The 20,227-nt window shown below is 49.9% G+C and overlaps 1 protein-coding gene and 1 long non-coding RNA gene across 2 annotated transcripts; one reads left to right on the forward strand and one right to left on the reverse strand.

The window, feature by feature from the left end:
- Positions 1–1,142: 1,142 nt before the first annotated feature.
- Positions 1,143–8,688, reverse strand: LOC130544625 (uncharacterized). Its single transcript, XR_008961037.1, has 2 exons — positions 7,301–8,688; positions 1,143–2,163 (listed from the first exon to the last, which is right to left on the reverse strand). It is a non-coding gene; the product is annotated as an uncharacterized LOC130544625 (long non-coding RNA).
- On the forward strand, positions 4,409–7,571 carry LOC113246604 (serum amyloid A-2 protein). The gene is made up of 4 exons (XM_026487205.4): positions 4,409–4,489; positions 4,917–5,008; positions 6,792–6,930; positions 7,320–7,571. Exons 2-4 carry the CDS (start codon positions 4,921–4,923, stop codon positions 7,480–7,482), a joined length of 390 nt encoding a protein of 129 aa, XP_026342990.1. The 5' UTR covers positions 4,409–4,489; positions 4,917–4,920; the 3' UTR covers positions 7,483–7,571.
- Positions 8,689–20,227: the final 11,539 nt, after the last annotated feature.

The raw sequence follows: 20,227 nt of genomic DNA on the forward strand, positions 1-20,227 counted from the left end.
TTGGTGTGTCTCCTCCTAAGTCCCCATCAAATTCTTTACTACCCACTCTCCAGCTTTACCAATGTTATCTGCACAAGTGAGTTCCAATACATGGAGATTGTCAAACACAGGCATTCCTGAAGTCCACTCCAAACTTGCTGAATCAGAACCCTCGAGATTCTGGCCCAGGAATCAGCATTCATAAAATACCCACCAGATGCTCTTGATAGACACGATCTAATTAGTCCTGTTTGAAGGGCGCCTGGGTGGCACAGTCGTTAAGCGTCTGCCTTTGGCTCAGGGTGTGGTCCCAGCGTTATGGGATCGAGCCCCGCATCAGGCTCCTCTGCTATGAGCCTGCTTCTTCCTCTCCCACTCCCCCTGCTTGTGTTCCCTCTCTCGCTGGCTGTCTCTCTCTGTCAAATAAATAAATAAAATCTTAAAAAAAAATAATTAGTCCTGTTTGAGGACAAAGCATCTCTCAGTTATATTTGTTGATAGATCTCCCCACTCCTCTCCCACCTTTACGGAAAACTTCCACTTGTCACTCAGAGCCCTCCTTCTGGTTTATTTGCTACCAAAGCTCTTAGTGACATTAATAATATTGCTGAAGCTTCCAGCATCCCGAAATCTAAGATCTTGCTCTTCTTTAAGCCCCGAAATGCAAATATCTGGGCAAAGAATGTTCCAGATGAAAGGAATAATTATCCAAGCCCCCAGGGTGAGATGTTTTTGAGCATTTAAAGAACAGGGAGGAGGCTAGTGTGGCTGCAGCAAAATGAGTGAGAGGAGAGAAGTAGAAAATGAGGCGTGAGTAAGACAGGGTGGAGTCTTGTAAGCTATTGAAAGAGCTTTGGCTTCACTCTGGGTAAAACTGAGATCCTGTGGAGGGTTTTGAGCAGAGTGACACAGCTTGTCTTTGTGTTTTAACCTTCTGGTTGCTATGTTGAGAAGAGACTAGTTGGACGCAAGGGTGGAAACATGGAAGCCAATTAGGGATTTGTTACAATGATCCAAACGATGGTGCATAATAACAGAATGGACGTGGTAGAGGGGTGTTAAGTGTTTGCTTTCTGGATATATCCTTTGATAGTAAGCTCAACCATTCCAAGCTGGCTGGGATTTTACTGCATATAAACAATGTCCATGTTCATCTCTATAAGTTTTTTTTTTTTAAGATTTTATTTATTTATTCAACAGAGAGAGAGACAGCCAGCGAGAGAGGGAACACAAGCAGGGGGAGTGGGAGAGGAAGAAGCAGGCTCCTAGCAGAGGAGCCTGATGTGGGGCTCGATCCCATAACGCCGGGAGCACACCCTGAGCCGAAGGCAGACGCTGTAAAGGGCACATCATTCTTTCAAAGCTTTTCCATTCTTCTTAACCTCCAAACTCCGCCAGCACACTACTTCTATCCATCCATGCAGATTACTTCTCCTCCTTCAGTCGCTCATTGATACATTCAATCAATAAAAATTACTGAGAACCCGTCATAAGCGGGGTGCTCTGCTAGGTGAAGAGATTTAGCAGATTGTCAGGAAACCAGACAAGGTTCCTAACCCTGGGTTCTGTGCACTGTGGGACCAAACTCAGTAGTGCAAACAGGTAGAGACTGATGAATCCTGGGACAAGTAAAGGACAAGTGTTCTTGGTTTCCTTCAGCTCTCTATCCTTCACCTCAAAATATGTCTTCCTCATCCCCGCTCCTTTCTTTCCTTTGTCAGAGAAAGACCTGCTCCTATTACACTCCGGGTAACTCCAACCTCAGTGGTCCCGTGGTCCCGTGGGCCCTTGGACCCTGGAGTCTATCTATGCCCCCACTCACTCTCTCTTTGTTAATTCTCTCCCTATACCCCATAACCCTCCCTCATCTTTAAATGAATCTCCTTTACCTTCACCTGTGTTAATTCATTTGATGATTCAACAAGTATTTACTGAGCGGTGAGATCCAATTCCACGCTTACTTCTAGTCTGTACTTTGGCAACTGAGTGTGGTCAGAGAAAAGCATGATGATGAGTCTCACTTTAAACTCATGAGCACCCTCGAGCTTCCTTGCAATCCTACTACACTTCCCAAGTTTATCCACGTTGCCATTCTCGATGACCGTATTTCACTTCTCTCCTAGAACTTCCTCCATGCCTCCTCTTTCATCCTCCTCGCAGTTGATGACTTTGCTTCCTATTTCACTGAAAAACAGAAACAATTCAAAATGAGGTACCCCAAACACACTGATGTACCTGCATTTATTCCCAGAAACACTGCTGTCTCTCCTGTTATTAGGTGGTGACCTGCCACCCTTAGGTTTAAATCATGCAGACAACAGTGACACATGTTGCTACTGAGTGATCAAGACATAAACATTAATAGCCATTCAAAAATTTAGCTGCAAACAGTCTCATATTATCAGGACTTGGGTCATAGAAAGTAAAGATAACACAGCCATCCATATACAGAATTTCCAGTTCCAGTAGAAAGACCGTCTGCCATCCAGCTCCTTGAATGTGAACACGGACAAATCTTAGATGGATAATTTTTAATTTATTCTGCCACCAAAATTCTGGTGTATTTTATTATGCAAAAATTATTTGCATTGTTATCTTTTTTCTTTTCAACTTAGGGTTTGAACACACACCCCGAGATCAAGACCTGAGCTGAGATCAAGAGTTGGACATACGCTTAACTGACTGAGCCATCCAGGCGCCCCTGCATTCATTATCTTTTTTTTTTTTTTAACATTTATTTATTTATTTTAGAGAGAGAGAGAGAGAGAGCAAGAGAAAGCAAGTTGGGGGAGGGGCTAAAGCAAATTTTTTTCGGGGATGGTATTTCCTGTATTCTGAACCTCCAAAAATAAGTCCGGCTTGGTTGTCTGGACTTAGGATTTGTGGCCCTGGTAATAATGTTATAAGAGATGTAATTGACATCTCTGTTCCCAAATGATTCCTGAACATATATCTTTGCAAAGTCGAAAGAAAACTTAGCCTATGTCTCTTCTCGCATATGCTAGATTTTGTATTCGAACCAAGAGGTTGAGAATTTGAGATTCTGTATTCCATTTATATTAGCAATAACAACAGGACAACAGTTAACTGATTGTGCAGGGCATTGAGAATCCAAAAGAATAAAGAGTACTTGCTGTCTTGTACAAAACAATCAGGCAAAGGGAAGGAGTAATAATAAGCTTCATTCTGCTTCAGGCAGAGAATCAGCCTTTCTCTTCAACCAGTCTTTAGAAAGCTTGGAACAATGTCAACTGTCTAAGCCAAACTACAGTCTCCAGAATTCTCTTTTTATGTATGTATGTATGTATATATTTAAGAGAGAAAGAGAAATAGAACAAGAGAGCATGAACAGGGGGAGGAGCAGATGGAGAAAGACAAACAGACTCCCTACTGAGCAGGGAGCCTGACCCGGGACTCGATCCCAGGACCCTGGGATCATGACCTGAACTGAAGTCAGATGCTTAACCAACTGAGCCACCCAGGCACCCCCAGAATTGTCTTTCTAGAATGTTTCCAGTTAGGATGAGGTACAAGGGATATTTTCTTTGGAGAGTGGGAGGCTCTGTTCATATATACACAGGCCTCATCTTGCTGGGCAGACTCTGCTGATATTTCTGACTTACAGTGAGAAGACGGCAGACAGGGACCCCCTGCACCCCCAGAAATACAGCAAAGAGCTTTCCTCCAACAATCCCCTGACTGGGAGCCTGGCCTTTCTCTAAATGGGCTGCCATTTTCGCATAAGTTCCTATTGTAAGTTTCTTAGAGTTAACGTTTTAGTTCCTTGCATCTAACACTCTCCTTCCCCCTATGACATAACTTCAGGATTCAGTGGGGCACAATCCCTCCAACTAGATCCCCCCACCCGGGACCCAGCTTAGATAATACACATGGTCATGGGCTGAGCTGGCAGAGCAGGGCTTTTCTGGGTCTCAGAGCTGAAAGCTTAGCAGGTGCACACAGACTGGGGGAAGGACATTCCAGGGCCCTCAAGACACTTGGTGGGGCTCACCTGTCCGTTTGGAAGCTCAAGAGCTTTAGGCATGAACTCAAAGGGTGTCATTTCTGGCATGTCTGCCATCTGACAGGGACCAGCCTGAGGAAGTGGCCAGTAAAGCAAGGTCCTGGCTAGAGGAGCCCTCCTCTAACCACACACCTTCCAGGGGCCCGCAGACCCCCCGTCTGGTGCTCCACACCCTTGCTCTCCACAGCCCCTCCAACTCGGATGGCGGGGCCTCCTGCTGAGCCCCGGCTGCCAGCAGAACCAGCCAACCTTGTTTCCTCAGGGTTGCACAACCGGGAATTGACCTGTGGATACAGAAAACCCGGGGTGTCCAGTAAGCTCTCCTTTGCAGGTCTCTAGGGGCCTTGACCTAGGGAGACTTTTCCAGGCACCAGGTCTGGCTTTCCTTCTCCTCCCATGTGCCGTGTGCAGGGAGGACTCTGTATAAATACCAGCCGTCTCTCCCCAGCAGGCAGGGACCAGCAGCTGTGCTCCCCCGGCACTCAGGTGAGGGGCTACTCCAAGGAGGGACTGGTTGGAAAAAACAGACCCTCTTTTCTCTTTCCCAATAGGATCTAAATCCCTTGAAAAATAATTATTCTGCTGCGTACTTGTCCTGTATGAGGACTCTGGCTGATTATAATCTTTTTGGCTGATGGCAGGCTGCTCTCGGCTGAGACACGCTGGTCCCAGCTGCCCTGTCCCTCCACCAATGTCACCTTGGGGACCTCTCAGCCAGCCCTGTGGTCAGAGCTGATGGCTTCAGCACTGAGGGCTGTGGCTCTGAGTGAGGACCTACTGCAGTGTTTCCTACACGGACCCCAAGAGGCTACTGAGAACAAAGGGGATGAGCCCCAGGCTCTGTGTGACCTGCAAATCCCAAAGGGGGGTGCGGGTCCTGGCCTCGCCCCTCTGACCCTCTCCTTCATTTCAGCACCATGAAGCTTTTCACGGGCCTCATGTTCTGCTCCTTGGTCCTGGGTGTCAGCAGCCAATGGTATTCGTTCCTTGGTGAGGCTGCTCAAGGTAAGGTCGCTGGACGGGGGTGGCATCCACTCGCCACTAGGATTTGCCCTGAGCGCTTTCAAGGGGTGGAGCTACCGTGTTCGGTGTGTTGCCCTGTGCGGTAGAACGTGCCGGTGTTTGGGGAGCGCTTCAAAAACAGACTGAAAGGCACGGGATTTCAGTCCGTGCTTTACTAGAGAAAGAGCAGTCGTCGCACCCAGCTGGAGTGTAGCTTTGAATAGAAGACACAGAATGCACAGTGTATGATTAAAGCTGTCCATCCTTTCTTCTCCTTTCCCTCTCTCCCTTCCTACAGCCCTTCCTCCTTTTCTTTCTCCCTTCCTCCCTCTTCCCTCCACCCCTCCTGCTATTTCCTGATTGGATAATTTAGAGACATCTTCAGCTTAGCTCTCACTGATGCTTCCTTTGTCAATGATGCTGTCCCTGGGGGTCTGCTTCCTACCCTTTCCTAGCACTTAACCTGACCAAAGAAGGTGTGGGGGGGACTAGTAACATCTATGAAGCCTGCACTAGGACCTCAGCACCTTCATGCCATGTAGGGTAACCGACTATGCCGGTCTGCCCGGGTCTGAGGAGCTTTCCATGACACTGTCAGTGCTAACTGGGGGACTTCGAGGCAAACAGGGACACTTGGGCAAGCTGGGACAGCTGCTCTCCCACTATGGCTTCAGAACTCCTCGGCAGGCAGGCATCTTCCCCACGTGAAGGGGAGGAAGATGAGGCTTAGAGCAGCTGAGTCCTTGTCCAGGACTAACTGCCAGTCCGCAGGTGGCAGAGCTGAGGTCTGAACCCCGCTGTGCGTGAGCTCAGAGCTCCTCCCAGGTGGATGTGTCTGAGGGCCACTTCCTGAAGCTGGGTGGCTCTCACTCTGCGGTACGTGTTGGACTCACCTGGAGAGCTTTACAAAGCCCTGATGCCTGAGATCCACCCCCACCCCCAAGGAGTCTCAGGTCACTGGCCTGGGGTGTGACTGGCCAGCAGAACTTTCAGAGCTCCCAGGGGATTAGAAAGGGCAACCCAGGAAGGCTGATGGGCCAGGGCTCCAGCACTTGCTTCCTCAAGCTGCCACATGTCGGTCCAGTCTATTTAGACAGTCGTCGGGATGCCATTTCTGCCCCTAACACTCAGAGGGACTCGGGTCACAGTCATGAGCCTTCCCTCTGCAAGAATAGGTTTCCTAAGACTTGGGGGCAGAAGCGCCGTACTCCTGGGCCTTTCTCAGAATCTGTCTTCCCCGTCACCTCCTCCCTTACCCGAGTCCCCTGCATCTTACCATCTGTGCTTCATTCCGCAACAGTGCTGCCCGACCAAGGGCAATTTTGTGTCCTGGGGACATTTGGCAGTGTCTGGAAACCTTTCTGGTTGTGACCCTCAGGGCCTATGCTGCCCACACTAGGGGGCGGGGTCAGGAATGCAGTCTCCAGACAGGCCTGAGCAACAAAGAATGATCTGACCCCAAATTTCCATGTTGCTGAAGTTGAGAGATCCTGTCCGATAACATCTTCCTCCTCTCCTTGAATGGCTCCTGTAGAGCCGAGTGGATGGAGCACAGAGACAGCGCAGGACAGACACAGGTACCGCCCACAGCACGCGCACCAGACACCCTGGGGGACCCAGCTAGGAGGAAGGCTTGTTCTGCTCAGCCCATGGGGCCCAGGGTGCAGGGAGCACAGGCAGAAATCGTGAGTCAGTGGTAGATTTGGCGTTCCTTGATTCTACCCTATGGTGTGTCACCAGCTTTCTGTGTACCTAATATCCATTTGCCTTGTCCTTTTCTCTGCAGGGGCTTGGGACATGTTCAGAGCCTACTCTGACATGAGAGAAGCCAATTACAAAGATTCAGACAAATACTTCCATGCCCGGGGGAACTATGACGCTGCACAAAGGGGCCCTGGGGGTGCTTGGGCTGCTAAAGTCATCAGGTAACATGGGCCCTGGGGATGGAGGAATGGTGAGCTGAGCATGGCTGCCTTAGAGAGAAAAGAGGGACCAAGCCCTAGACAAGTTTCCTGTACAGACTGTGTCCCGCCCTCCTCTTGCCCACCCTCCCCTCTGTGCCCAGCATGGGGTCTCAGTGGCTGGCAGAGCCAGAGCAAGGCCAGTGGGAATGGGTGACTCCCGACCCTCCCGCTAGGGGCAAGGGGACCAGCCTGGGCTGAGGTGGGCTGTGCCTGGAGCAGGGTCAGAGTTTCAGCCCCTCTGGCCTTGGCTCCTCTCAGCCAACCCTAGGGAAGAAGAGAGACCGGTGGGGGCCGTGGGCGGTTGCTCCTCAGCCCCTGATGAATCTCTTACCTGCCTCCCTCCATTCCAGCGACGCCAGAGAGAATTCTCAGAGAGTCACAGACTTTTTCAAGTATGGAGACAGCGGCCACGGAGTGGAGGACTCGAAGGCTGACCAGGCTGCCAATGAATGGGGCCGCAGTGGCAACGACCCCAACCACTTCCGACCCCCTGGCCTGCCTGACAAGTACTGAGCTTCCCCTTGGCTCTGCCCTGGGGAGACGGGCTGTGAGCCCCCTGAGGCCAGGGACACCTAGTCATTCAGTTCTCTGTCCCCGGATGCTGGTGGAGAGCACCTAATAAGTGTCTAATAAATGCTTAAAGAGATAGACTGTTGAAAAGTGTGTGTCACTCTTGGGCATAAGGACCGCCGTTTGTTCCAGGGGTGATGGATAGACACCCCCCATGCAGGTGAAGCCTGGGCACCTGTGTTTGGTGTAGGGGGACCATCTCAGCATGACACAGAACAGACGCCCTGCAACCACCCCTCCCAGATCAGACCCACTCCTCTGCCCAGGCCCCTCGGGTTGCACTGGTGCTATTTCTAGGTCCCTCTGTGTCCAGGCCCTTCACTGGTGCCTGTGGTATCCTGTCACCTTCTGTTCTCAGGGTCTACTTCCCTTTGTCTTGCTCCTCAGTGGTCTCTGTCCCTGGGGGTAGGGGACTGCACCGTGGGAGGACATGACTCTGGCATCCAGTCCGGCCACTGCTACCGTGATCTTCTGTTGGTTTCTGGGCAGCGCCTTCCAATGCAATGAAAGCCAGTTGCTGTCCCTGCCCTCTTAGAAGTGCCCACAGCGCAGTTTTTCTCCGCCTTCTTTCGCTGCTTCCTTCAAGCCTAAGTGAAGACGTGGTGCCAGTTCACTGGTGATTCTCTCCTCGCGGCTTCTGCTCCACAATCAGGCAAAACTGGGGAAGTGTAGTGAGGAGCGCGCAGGGGTGAGAAGCGCCCTCTGTCCGGCGGGGTCCAGTCAGGTGACAGAAACCCGGTAGGCGTTCGAGATGGGAGATGATAACAGAAGGAGTGATTACCTGGGACGAGATTAAATACGAAGGGGCACAGGATACACAAAGCTGAGATGTGGATCTTGTCGGAAAGTCTGTAGCCCGTGGGATGGCCCATGAAGATTGCTGGGTGTCCCAAGCCACAGCACAAACTAGGCTCCCCCACTGAGGTGCCCGGAGGACACTCGGCAGGACACTCGCAAGGCGGGCAGTTGAACCCGGAATGTAGCTGGGGCTGCCCCAGGCTCACCGGGAGGCAGCGCACGGGGGCTCAGGGGAAGGTGCGGGCCAGGTGCCTGGGGCGAGCTGTGAGCAGGGCAGTGGACTGCGCGAACTCTGTCCATGCCTCTCATTCCTCCCTTGAAGCCCCACCTCCCCACGTGGCTGCCTACTGGGTTAAGGACGTCCCTGAGGTTAAGGGAAGTCCTAAGTGTGGAACCTGGTCTGATAGGATCGGCCTCTTTAGGATATCGGATACCAGAGATCTTGCTCCCTCTCTCTGCCCTGCGAGGACTCAGCGAGAAGCTGTCCGTCTGCAAGCCAGGAAGAGAGCTCCCACCAGCTACCAAAGGAGTTTGCACCTTGGCCTTGGACTTCCCAGCTCCCAGAAATAGGAGGAATTCGTTTCTGCGGTTTGAGTCACTCCGTCTGTGGTACGAGGTTAGGCACCACCTAACACAGGCAGAGCACTGCAGAACACCCGGAAATTCAGTGCAGGATCACAGAAATGGCTGAGAAACCTCAGCAGGATACCAAGCAATCTCCCTGTGCTGAGTGCCACTGCGGGTCCTGCATGGAGAAGAGCAGCTCAGGAGCCAGAAAGAGGCCAAGCTCCCAGGACCTGGAGGAGAGGGCTTTCTTGCCTGCTTGTCCCTCCAGCGTCCTCTACTGACAAAGCTTAGCACCGTGCTCGGCTGGCCCAAGGGAAATGCTGGCAGGGTCCAGCTCCAGTACCAGAAAGGGGGCAAAGAAAGGTGGACATGGGGCTCAAATATGTAAATGGTAACCTAAGCCTATGGCTCCTCTCTGAAAAAGAAATTGATGAGAACTCCTACGGGAAGAAGATTAATGATACAATTCTGTAGCGGAAAGACAAACTGCATTTGTGTGTCAAGGAGGAAGGAAAAGTGTGGCTGTAAAATGGTTAGTCCCAAGAGCACTCAGAGTTCCTATCAAAAAGCTCTGATAGCAGCACAGGTGAGGGGTGTGCCGTGCTGGAGGCTTGGTCTGAGAGCCCCGAGGCTATGCCAAGGACGGCAGCGGCAGGAGAAACAGGTGCAGAGCACAGGATGGCCCCTGGCTGGTGAGAGCAGGCTCCGGGCACTGGGCGGAAATTAGGGTGCAGTGTGGGTAGCCTCTGACCCGACCTCCGGTGAACGTATGGAGTTAATGGAGTATGTCGTTACTACTCTTTTACCTTGACTTTCTCCTTCCTGCATGTTCTTCCTTTCTTCATGTAGATCTGGCTTCCCACCCTTATCATTTTCTTTCTCTCTAAAGAACTTTCAACAGTTTGTGCCAGGCACGTGTATGCCAACAGAGGCCCTCCCTTTTTTTCTGAGAAAGTCTTTGTTTCTCATTCATTTTGTAGGATGATTACACAGGGTACAGAATTTATGATGGCGGGTGTTCTCTCCAAACCCTTCAAACATTTCACTCCGCCGCCGTCCTGCACACACCGAAGGTAAAGTAGAGGGAACAGCAACTGCACGAAGGTCAAGGGGAAGCAAGAGGGCGTGGGATCGAGCCAGCAGGTGGAGAGTGAACCCCACACGGAGCAGAAACCTGTGTTCTGGGGGAAGAGAGCTGAATGAGTGGGGACGGCACACTGAGATGCAGGACAGGGACCCGCAGGAACCCAGCTGCACCTTCTGCTGTGCCCCCGACCCCGACACTCGTCACACTCTGCTGTGTTTGCCCCTTAGCGGTTGGTCTTTAGGGAGAGTAGGTCAGAAACCCAAGGGAAAAATCACGTCTCTCTTATTGTATGTGTCAGCCTTGTATCCTCAGTACTTGCCAGAGCATGTCGCCAGTAGTAGTTGTTAATGAATATTTGTTGAGATGAATGAATGATGTAGAAGAAATATTGTTCAATGCGGACAGACCCGGGAGGCGGGCTTGGGGTGACAGAGAGTACAGATGTTTGGTACAGGGTTTGATCTGGAGAACCTGGTGATGAGGCACTGGGGGTGACTATGTAATCCACACCATAATCTCTACTGAGATACTGGGGAAATGACAACATTTTACTTGATCATAGTATATATTTAATGTTTTCTAGGAGTTCCTTGCACTCTTCAATAGAAACGGAAATTAGAAACCTCAAGTGTAAATAAACTCTTAGTCATTATGGTTTCTAAGGCGAAGCCTTGAAGGAAGCAATAAATCTGTGAAGTTCCAGAGAACTGTGCCAACATTCAGAGGGTCAAGGTTGCAGAGAGTTATCTGTGAGAGCAGAGGAGGGGACAAAGCGACACTGCATTTCTCTGAGTCCAAGCATCCATGGACTGAAAGACGCATTATTATTCCCTACCAGCAAGACTAAAGTGCTGCAAATTAAGTTAGGATATACTATTTTCTTATCCCTCAGCTTTTTTAGTTTACACCTAATGAAAGAGATGTTAGGACCCACTCAGGCATACATTTTTATCTTATATCGCTCTTGTGTATCCAGGGAAAGCATACACAAACTAAATTTACTTAAAGATTCCTTAAGAGTGACAACTACTTTATAAATGCTGCCTGTTCATTAGTGAATGTAAGACCTGTCCTAATTTCAGATAATCATACTAAAAAATATGTATCTTGGGAATAACGGAATCTGCTCTCACAATATAAACTCATACAGGTCGCCTCTCATTATATTTATTGGGAAGAAATAGTAGGCTTTGAGCTGTTGTTCATCACTAAGTGTGACGGCAGTGCTCCCGAGGTGAAGCTGAGCTTCACACCAGCACCCCAGGTGTGCAGGAACTCCCCAGAGGACAGCAGGTGTATCCACGACTGCTCCTGACAGTGGCCCATGTTGCAAGCCCCCTCTCTGGATAAGGCGTCGCCCCACCTGGCCCAGCCATTGCCTCTCCTTTAACCTCAGTGGTCTCTCCAGTAGACCCCCGGATTCCCGAGCACCCCCTCTCTGCGTGCCGGGCCTCTTCTATAGGGTCCAGAGGGGGAATGAGACCAGGAGGTGGTGAGCGCCTGGGCCTGTACTGCTCCCTCTTCAGCAGCCCTGGGGGCTCAGGAGATCTGGCTGCTTCTTGGATGCTCTCCCTTGGATGTGGGGTACGTGGAACCTCTTGGTCCTCAGGTGTGGGACAGGGAAGATCCTCAGTCTACAGCCTGCTTTTCAAAGTCAGGTGCAAAGGGAGCCCTTGCACAACTTTGAGTTCCCGAGTTTGGTGTCTGAAATCTCTAACTACGGGAAAGAAAACTCAGGTCTTTTCTGAGAAGAAAGTGTGTGGTGTACACGCAGTTCATGATTTATGGAGTGCTGTCAAGCCATGCTGTTTAACACATGTTTGCAAAGCCTCCTGTCAATGACCCACTTGTCCCTTTGCTGAAAGAGCTGGGCAAAGTGACAAGAGCTCCAGGCTGGCCAGAGGGCCTTGTTCCCGAATGACCTGACCTGGGAGGGAGCAGCCCTGCTTGCGGAAGTTCCCTTAATCCCCTGTAGGCATTGACTTCAGAATGTCCAAATAGTCTAACACAGAGCCTTTCAAAACTTTCAACTATTTGCCTTGTCGGGAAAGATGCTTGCAAAACTCATTTATGCATCCACTCACTCATGCACCACCTAGTGAATGAGCTCCCAGAATGTGGCAGGCACCGAGCCTGGGCCCTGGGAACAGAGCGGGCAATGGCACAGGAGAGATCAGTGCTCCTGTGCAGGTAGCAGTCTCCCGGGAGAGCCATTATTAAGCTATGAATGTTTGCTATAATTGAATTAAATTCTATCGTACATTTACTGGTTGATGTGTTGTCCTGCTGTCAAGTTCAGGCGGCAGGTGCCTAGCAGATGGCAAAGAATCCGAAAGCTCCTTCCCAGCAGACCAGATTTGAATTCCAGCTTTGCCACTGACTTTGTGGCAGGTAAGAGTAGAAACAAGGACAAATGCTCCTGATAAGTTGTTCAGGGAAAAAGCAGCATAAATAAATGAGAATTATTGTATCCCCGTCGTTGCTTCTGTATTCATATGTGTACATACACTTAGCAAATAGACCAGAAGCCAAACAGGAAGGTTCTAGGAGGTTCTTCCTGCTCCTCCCCCAATCCAGGCTGATGAAATTAGTACAGCTTATTCTTTTCTTTTTATATTTGTTTTATATTTTTCACGTTTTCTTCAGTAAACATGCTCATTCAAGTAAGGCTCATTAAGCTTGACTATATTCTAGGCGTTACCCTAGGGGCTGGTTGTTAAAGGTGAGAAAGCCAACAACCCAGTTCCTGCCCTGATTGGGATTCCAGTGCTGAGATACGGAGAAGCAGCAAATGTGCAGTCATCATATGATTTACACGCATGTTCCTTTCTCATCACACCCCTCAGCACTAAAGTGCAAATACATCCAGACACACCAATAGTGCCCCCAAATCAATACAGATCATATGAGATGCAAACTGGTAAATGAGTCAGGGTCCCGTGTAAAGGTACAGAATGGAAGATAAAGGAAAAGGTGTCGCTGATGTCCACGTTCCACATTCCATCTCTTACCAATCCTCTTCTGAACTTTTCTCTCCCATGTGATTCCGTTTTCTCCGGGCCCGCTTTCTTTCAGGGCAAACCAAGATTATTCCAGAACTTGGCCTTGAAAAGGACAAGCTCTACTGATCTCTTGTGAGGGAAGATTCCTCAGTACCAGAAAGAGGAGTTGCCCTCTTCTCCTGCAGCCCCAGGAATAGGACAAGACAATAACCACTGTATTCACCGAAGATACTTCTGACAAAGGAGTGTTTCTAAGTAACAAGGACAAAAGGGACTTCAGAGGTTGTTACTACGGCCAATGAGGGCAACCCTGTAGCTTTTTATTCACTATTTAGACATTCATGTGTGTGTTTGAAACAAAAGCTTTTTTTGATGGAAGCTCTTGGACCAGAAACATAGGTAGAGGGATGCTGGGGCATGGGGCGGGGTGGGGGGGGTGAGGACCTAGTGGGTGTGGGACTGGAGCCATCCCAGAGGACAGAATGACACATCACAGTGACATACGTACTTGCACACCCAGCAAGCATTCATTGATACACAAGGCACTATGCCGATGTCATGTTTTCTGTTCTAATACATGTGACATGACTGCTTGTTACTGTTGTTACTTTTTAATTTTTTTTTAAGATTAATTCATTTGAGAGAGAGAGACAGAGACAGCAAGAGAGAGCACTGGCGGGGAGGAGGGGGAGAAGTAGGCCCTCCACTGAGCAAGGAGCCAGACCTGGGGCTCCATCCCAGGACCCTGGGATCATGACCTGAGTTGAAGGCAGACGCTTCACCAGCTGAGCCGCCCAGGCGCCCCTGGTTTCTTATTTTTTTCATTTTTTTCTATTTGGTTATTGCTGGTATGGAGAAATGCAGCTGGTTTTTGGACCAAGTGTTGGGTTACGTTATTCGATTCCCTTATTAATTCTAGGAGTTTGTTGACTTGTGGGTTTTGCGGGTTGCTGGTTATACTCTATCTGCAAATGGAGACAGTTTAACTCTGCCTTTCCAATCCTTATATCTCTTCCTTCTTTTTATATTCCAAGGTATTCTCTACAGCTTCTAGAACCATGAGAGAAAACAGTGATGATAGCTGGCAATCTTCACTCATTCTAGATTCTCAGAGAAACGGATGACAAGTTTTCCATTAAACGATCTGTTTACTATAACTTAATCTGATACATTTAAGAAAGTGCCTTTGATGTTTAGTTTCCCGAAAGATTTTTTTGGAACCATAAATATGTCTTGAGCTTCCTCAAATAACTTTTTTATCTATTGAGATAATAGTAGTTATCTTTTTTAGGCCATCAGTTGACACGCTATTACTCCCTTTTGGACACTGGTCGATATCCTGCCGGTGAGCTCCGTGCAATCCAAGAGAAAACTACGGTCAATGCTGAGGCTTTTTTAATGCTCAGATTTAATTCGTTAACACTATTTTCATTTTGAATTTTGTGCCTTTGAAAACAAAATGGGGCTATTGTTTGATTTTCTTGTATTGCCCATCTCTGGCTTTGGGATCAAGATGACTCGAGCTTCTTGAAATGAGCCGCACAACCTCATTTTCTGTTTCCGGCAACAGCGGGTACAACGTGAATTAACTGTCCCCTCAGATCATATCGGTCTCCTGAAGAACATCTGGCCCCAGAGTAGATCCTGGGGAGGAGAGATGTTATCAACCATTTCAAATGATCTAATATTTATTGGGCTTCCTATGTCTCCTTGCAACAAAAACAGGATCTCACTTACATAAGTACTGTTGGGTGTTATTGAATCTAAATGAACAGATGGTGTGTGACTGTGAGTTAATTAACTTGAGATCTGAGAACGGTGATTCTGTATTAAGCCCACATTTGAAGCAGAAAAGGGGGACCTGGTTTAACCTTTCGGGTCTGTACGGAGAGTCTGTCTGCCTCTGTGAACTGGCTCTAATCCGCTCAGAACAATCCTTCTGAAGATTCCTTAAGCTGAGAAATGCTACAGTCACTGAAAGGTTGGATAACGACGGGGTGTTGTGCTGGCTGTGTTGTGTTGCAGTTAGTGATGCCGACTGCTGCCTTGGGGCTTCTGTCAGAGGTCATAGGGTGAACACGCAGGAATTCAGGTGTCGCCTTACCTGTGAGCCACCAGCAGTCCGCTGGGGGGAGAGACGTGCTAGATCTGTTGTCCTAAATGGTTGTTTCTAGGTCTGATGGTGACTAGTGTTGGACTGGGGGCACAGTGAGGCAGCAGCTGAGCGGGAAGCACCCCCTGCCTGAGCAGGTTGCCTTGCCCCGGAGTCCGGGAGCTACTGCTCCCCACAGGACAACCGTGGAGGTGAAGGTCCTGGTGTCAGGAAGCTCCAAGGAGCTGTAGAAACATGTCCTTTTCTGATGGACGCTCTCTGCACCCGCCCCCACCCCTGCCCTGGTGGATTCCTTGGGAAGAACAGGCGGCCCTATGATCAGCTATGGACACAAGAATGTAATGCTTTCTTCAGTTGTTGGAATGCGATAGTTCCTTTCCATCTCCCTGCGTGAATTGAAGGATGGGGTGAGGAACGCCGCTGTTTTGGTGCTGAAGGGGAGCACGTGTGGCGGCTTCCCATCCCTGGAGCCCTGGTTCGTCTGTGCCTAGAGGCACGAGGAAAAGGATCTGTGGAACTTGGCATTAGAAGGTGGCATCCCCGGCACGTGCTGCGAGATGTTTAGCAGCTGGCCTTCCAGAAGGAAAAACTAAAGCCCTGACTCAGCGTGTGTGTCCGTTTCCATGGTGTGAAGGGTCCACCATGGCTCATTTCCAATGGCCATGACGCAACAATCGCTCTCCTGAGCTCCTGTGAGCCAGCTGCGGGCCCGCCGCCCCAGGACAGTCCCCATTCACAGGCAAGTGACCTGTGAGTCTAAGCTGAGCCTTTCAAGGATTCCCCAGGAGGAAAGAAAAAAAGGAAGCAAAACAAAACTTCTCACTCTTTACAAAAGTGGCAGCTGTTAAGGACAATTCTCCAGCTTGAGAGAAAAACGAAAGTATATATCCCACAGTGTTTGTGAAGATAGCTAAGCCATCAATGACATACTCTGTACTTGGAGCAAATACATCAGATAGGTTGTGGAAATTCATCATCAGAGGAATGGATGAGATAATGATCACTTTAAAATACAATTTGATATTGAAAAAGAAACTATAACAAAGTGAAGAATTGGTGTTCATCAGGGGTGCCTGGCCGGCTCAGTGGGTAGAGCATGGGACTCTTGATCTCGGGATCGTGAGTTCGAGCCCCGTGTTGGGTCTAGAGAGTACTTAAATTAATAAATTAAAAGTTAGTGTTCATCAAAGGATATCATTTAAAACTTAAAAAAAAAGGCAAGATGTGAACATCTTTGGAGGACATTATTTTCTCTACCACACTGACATATTGTGTTAAGATTTTCTTGACTTTAGTTTTAAAAAAGGTATTTTTATGATGCTGGATATAGTCATTATTTTTAAAATCAGCAGTATTTTAAATGGTACATGAATTATAGCCTCAAAGGATGCCCACAGATGTTCTCACCTAGATACCAAACAAGTAGTTCATATTGAAAAGAGAAATGTGAAGGGTAAGAGTGAAAGGAACTCATGCAGATGGAAATTCACATAAAGTTTGTTTAAGCAAACAGGGGCCTTTAGATGCAAAAGATGAAAGAGTCAATATTCTCTGTTCATGAACCCACGCTGGCCCTCTCTGCTCCGTGTGTTAAGTTTTGAGCTCCTCAAGGCTCTCTCCTTCTCCCAGGGCTGGCTGGTAGAATTGCAGGGCTCAGGCTGAGGAAAACTGCAGGCCTTCCTACCTGCTGGGCGCGGAGTGCTGCCCAGGTGAGGAGAGAATGTTCCCTCCTGTCTTGCACAGCTGCAAGCACTCCAGCTGGTTTTCTGCATCAGGAACACTGTCCTGCCAACAGTTCTTTCTGACCAAGGGATCTGCAGACACCCAGACTTGAAAGAGTGTTGCTATGCCCTGAAAATTCAAACCAGGATCTTTTTTTAAAAAATTTTTTAAAGATTTTATTCATTTGTTTGACAGAAAGAGCACAAGCAGGAGAGCTCTAGGCAGAGGGAGAGGGAGAAGCGGGCTCCCCGCAGAGCAGAGAGCCTGATAGGGGCTAAGCAGCTCAGCGCAGGACCCCGGACCATGACCTGAGCGGCAGGCAGGTGCCCACCTGACCGAGCCACGCAGGCGCCCCGAAGCGGGATCCTCAAAATCTCTCTCTGCTGGTAATCTTACTGAGTAAGGTGTTCATGATGTTGGCCTCGGTAACAATATGTTAATTGATCTTCCCGTCTCCTGCAGTGTACAAGTATTATGAGCCGTCTTGGCTAAGCCAGAAGAGTTCAGTGTATTAAGTGCTTGACGATTGCTCAGAACGGACCCAAGCCCCTGTCAGCCTTGGTTACCCCATCCCGACAAGGGCCCTATAGTTAGCCCAGCTCCGGGTCTGCAGGGACCCCCACAGGCATCACCAAGCAGGGCGTGCAAGACTTCCACTCAGTTCGGATACTCTCTACGCGAAGGTAGCACCGATCCCACTTGTTAAGGATTCAGACCCGTGAGACTGTCTTTCCCCCTTCAGCCCTGCCAGTCAGATGTCAACGCTAAGCCCCCGCTGTTCTGTGTGCTGCTGACGGATCCCAGACAGACTGGAGGATCCAACCACCTCCTCCTTGGGTTCCACTGCTGTGCTAGAACCACTCACAGAACTCTGGGAAACACTTATTTTACCAGTTTAACAAAGGGGGGAAAGGGGATACAAATCCAGAGCGAGACGAAGAGACACAGAAGGCATGATATGGGAAAGGTGAAAGGTCACAGGCACCAGGCCCTCTCGGGCTCACCACTCCCCCTGTCTCCATATGTCTCCCAGCCTGGGAGCCCGCGGAACCCAGGCCTTCCTTGCATAAGGGACTACTTAGATCACTGGCCATTGGTGATTGAGTCAACCCTCCAGCCCCTGACGCCTCCCTGAGATCAGGAGGAGGGAATGCAAGGTCCCTCTAATCACGTGGTTGGGTCTCCTGGCAATGAGCCCCCCTCCTTCGGTGAGGTCCAAAAGTCACCTGGGCACTAACTAAAGACACCTTTGTCACTGCCAACACTTAGGAAATTCCAAGGGTTTGGGAGGCAGCCACTGCGAAAGACCAAATACATACGAGACGTATTCTCATCACCTGAATGACCAAATGTTTCTTTCCTAAACATGCGAATCCGCAGGTAGAAATCGGTGTTCTTGTCATTTGAAGCTCGTGAAATTGCTCCTCCTTCTTTCTGCGGTCCCTCTGAGTCAGGGCCCTAGGCCTCCCGTCCTCGCTTGCTCACGGTACCCTGGGGGGCTTCTTTTCTAACTTTGGTTTCTGGCTCTTCACAGGCTCGGTGTTCTTCTCATCCACTTACATCCATTGTAACAGAGAAAAGGGAGGTCTCTCCACAGGCTGGTCACAAGGGGCCTTAGAGGAGGGGACCATCTCATGTCTTCCGTAAACCAGGTCACTTCTGAGAGTGAGAGGGCTTATCACTACTAATGAAGCTGGCACGATAGGCCCTGACGGACACAATCTCTCCAAACCGGGACACAGCGACGCATGGGAGACTCGGGAGAGCTCTTCAAGGCCTGGAGATCTGGTACCCCATGTCAGCATCTTTCTTTGGCAGGAGACACAAGGGCAATAGCAGCCTGTCCCTACTGTCTATTATTCTAAGCTTGGCCGTGCAGGGAGCTGAGTGTCCTTTCCAGGAAGATAGAATACATGACGGAACAAAGGAAGAGACCCTGCCTTGCTTGCCCAAGTCCCTGTGAGGAGCTCCTCCCAGGTCTAGAAAGTGTACTCGCTCTCTCTGTAACGTTTCCATCAAAGAAAGGAATGATTTGAATGCTGTCTGAAAGTGGGACGTATTTTCAGCCCGGAACCTCTCCAAGGGAGTAAAAGAATGTCACAGGATGGGATCACTGGCCCAGGATTTCTGCCTGGGGAACCTGGGAGGAGGGGTATGGGCATCACATGGCCTCCTCTGGGTTGCAGCCCCCAAGCTCCCTGTCACCACTGGCTCTGGAGGGTTGACAATCGCCCCTCTCCTCACATGTCTACTCCTGGGACCAAGGGAGCCAAAGCAGCTCAGGGTCATGGACTGGGAAGACCTCACCGACCCCACCATTCCCAGGGAATGATTTGTGTGGGGAATGTCCAAATGTTGCGTAGCATTGCCTTGGATAAGAGCCACAGGGAGAGAGAGACTTTGACAGCTGTCTGCCCTACACCTTCTTCTCATTGTACCTACAGGAATTCAAAGGAGACCCAGACCAGAAAGAGGCATCTGTCCTAGTGCGGGCAGGCCCCACCCTAAGGCAAGGATTCCCTCCCACTAGAGTAATCATTGCCTGATAGCCTTCATCCTGGGTCAGCCTCCCCTTTGCAATGTCCTACCCATAACTCCCCTAGTCTTGCGACAAATCAGAAGTCTGCCTCCGGCTTCTTTTCTGGTGCCTGGTGGAGCACGAGTCCCACCTCCTTCCTGGCTACTACTTAGCATCTTCCAACCTCTGAGCTGGCCAGGCTCCAGGATTTGCTTGCAGCAGCCCGGGGGGCAACTGCCTTGTATCTGCAACCTCTGCTCATACTTCTTGTCTCCCAGACGCACTCCAGGCAACACGCCTGAGCCAGCCCTCACTGGGCTGGGCTTTCCTGGCCCCAGTGCCTTAGGCTTCCATCCCCGGGCCCCACTGTGACAAGGACCGGGTCTGTCCTCTGGATCCCCCTTCAGTGCTGCCACATCACACATGCACCGTCCTCTCTTCTCTAGGGAAATCCCATGACCTCTACACTTTCTCTGTCACAAACGGGCAGGGACGGGGTAGGTGAGTGGACCGCGGCCCCATCCCGCTGATGGAGCCTGCATGCAATGCCTTCCCACCATCATCTTCCTAAACTCACAGAGGAAAGCCCAGTCCTGCTTCTCCAGCTGAAACAGCTGTTCTGTGTGTCCGCAACCTCCTGCGTCCTTGTGCTGCATCCAGCTTTCTCTGCATTCTTCCTGAATCTTCTATTGTGATAATTTAGCAGCCAGTGGGCTATTTCCTGATCATTTTTAGGATGTGTGATTTCTCCGTGACATTGTAGCAGATTTCTATACCGCAGTTCAAAGTTCCCGGGCCGCGGTGTCCTCCGTCACAGCCTGCGGACGTGAGCCTGCACACTACTGACCATGATTACGCTCGAGCCCGAAGGACTCCCTTTT

Source organism: Ursus arctos, unplaced genomic scaffold (genome assembly GCF_023065955.2).
Source record: "Ursus arctos isolate Adak ecotype North America unplaced genomic scaffold, UrsArc2.0 scaffold_23, whole genome shotgun sequence".
Taxonomy (NCBI): Eukaryota; Metazoa; Chordata; class Mammalia; order Carnivora; family Ursidae; genus Ursus; species Ursus arctos.

Excerpts from the sequence above, each read along its gene's own strand:
- LOC113246604 (XM_026487205.4), top strand. The coding sequence starts at position 4,921 with ATGAAGCTTTTCACGGGCCTCATGTTCTGCTCCTTGGTCCTGGGTGTC. Across the intron at positions 5,009-6,791 it reads CCTTGGTGAGGCTGCTCAAG|GGGCTTGGGACATGTTCAGA; the intron begins GTAAGGTCGCTG and ends TTTTCTCTGCAG. Across the intron at positions 6,931-7,319 it reads TGGGCTGCTAAAGTCATCAG|CGACGCCAGAGAGAATTCTC; the intron begins GTAACATGGGCC and ends CCTCCATTCCAG.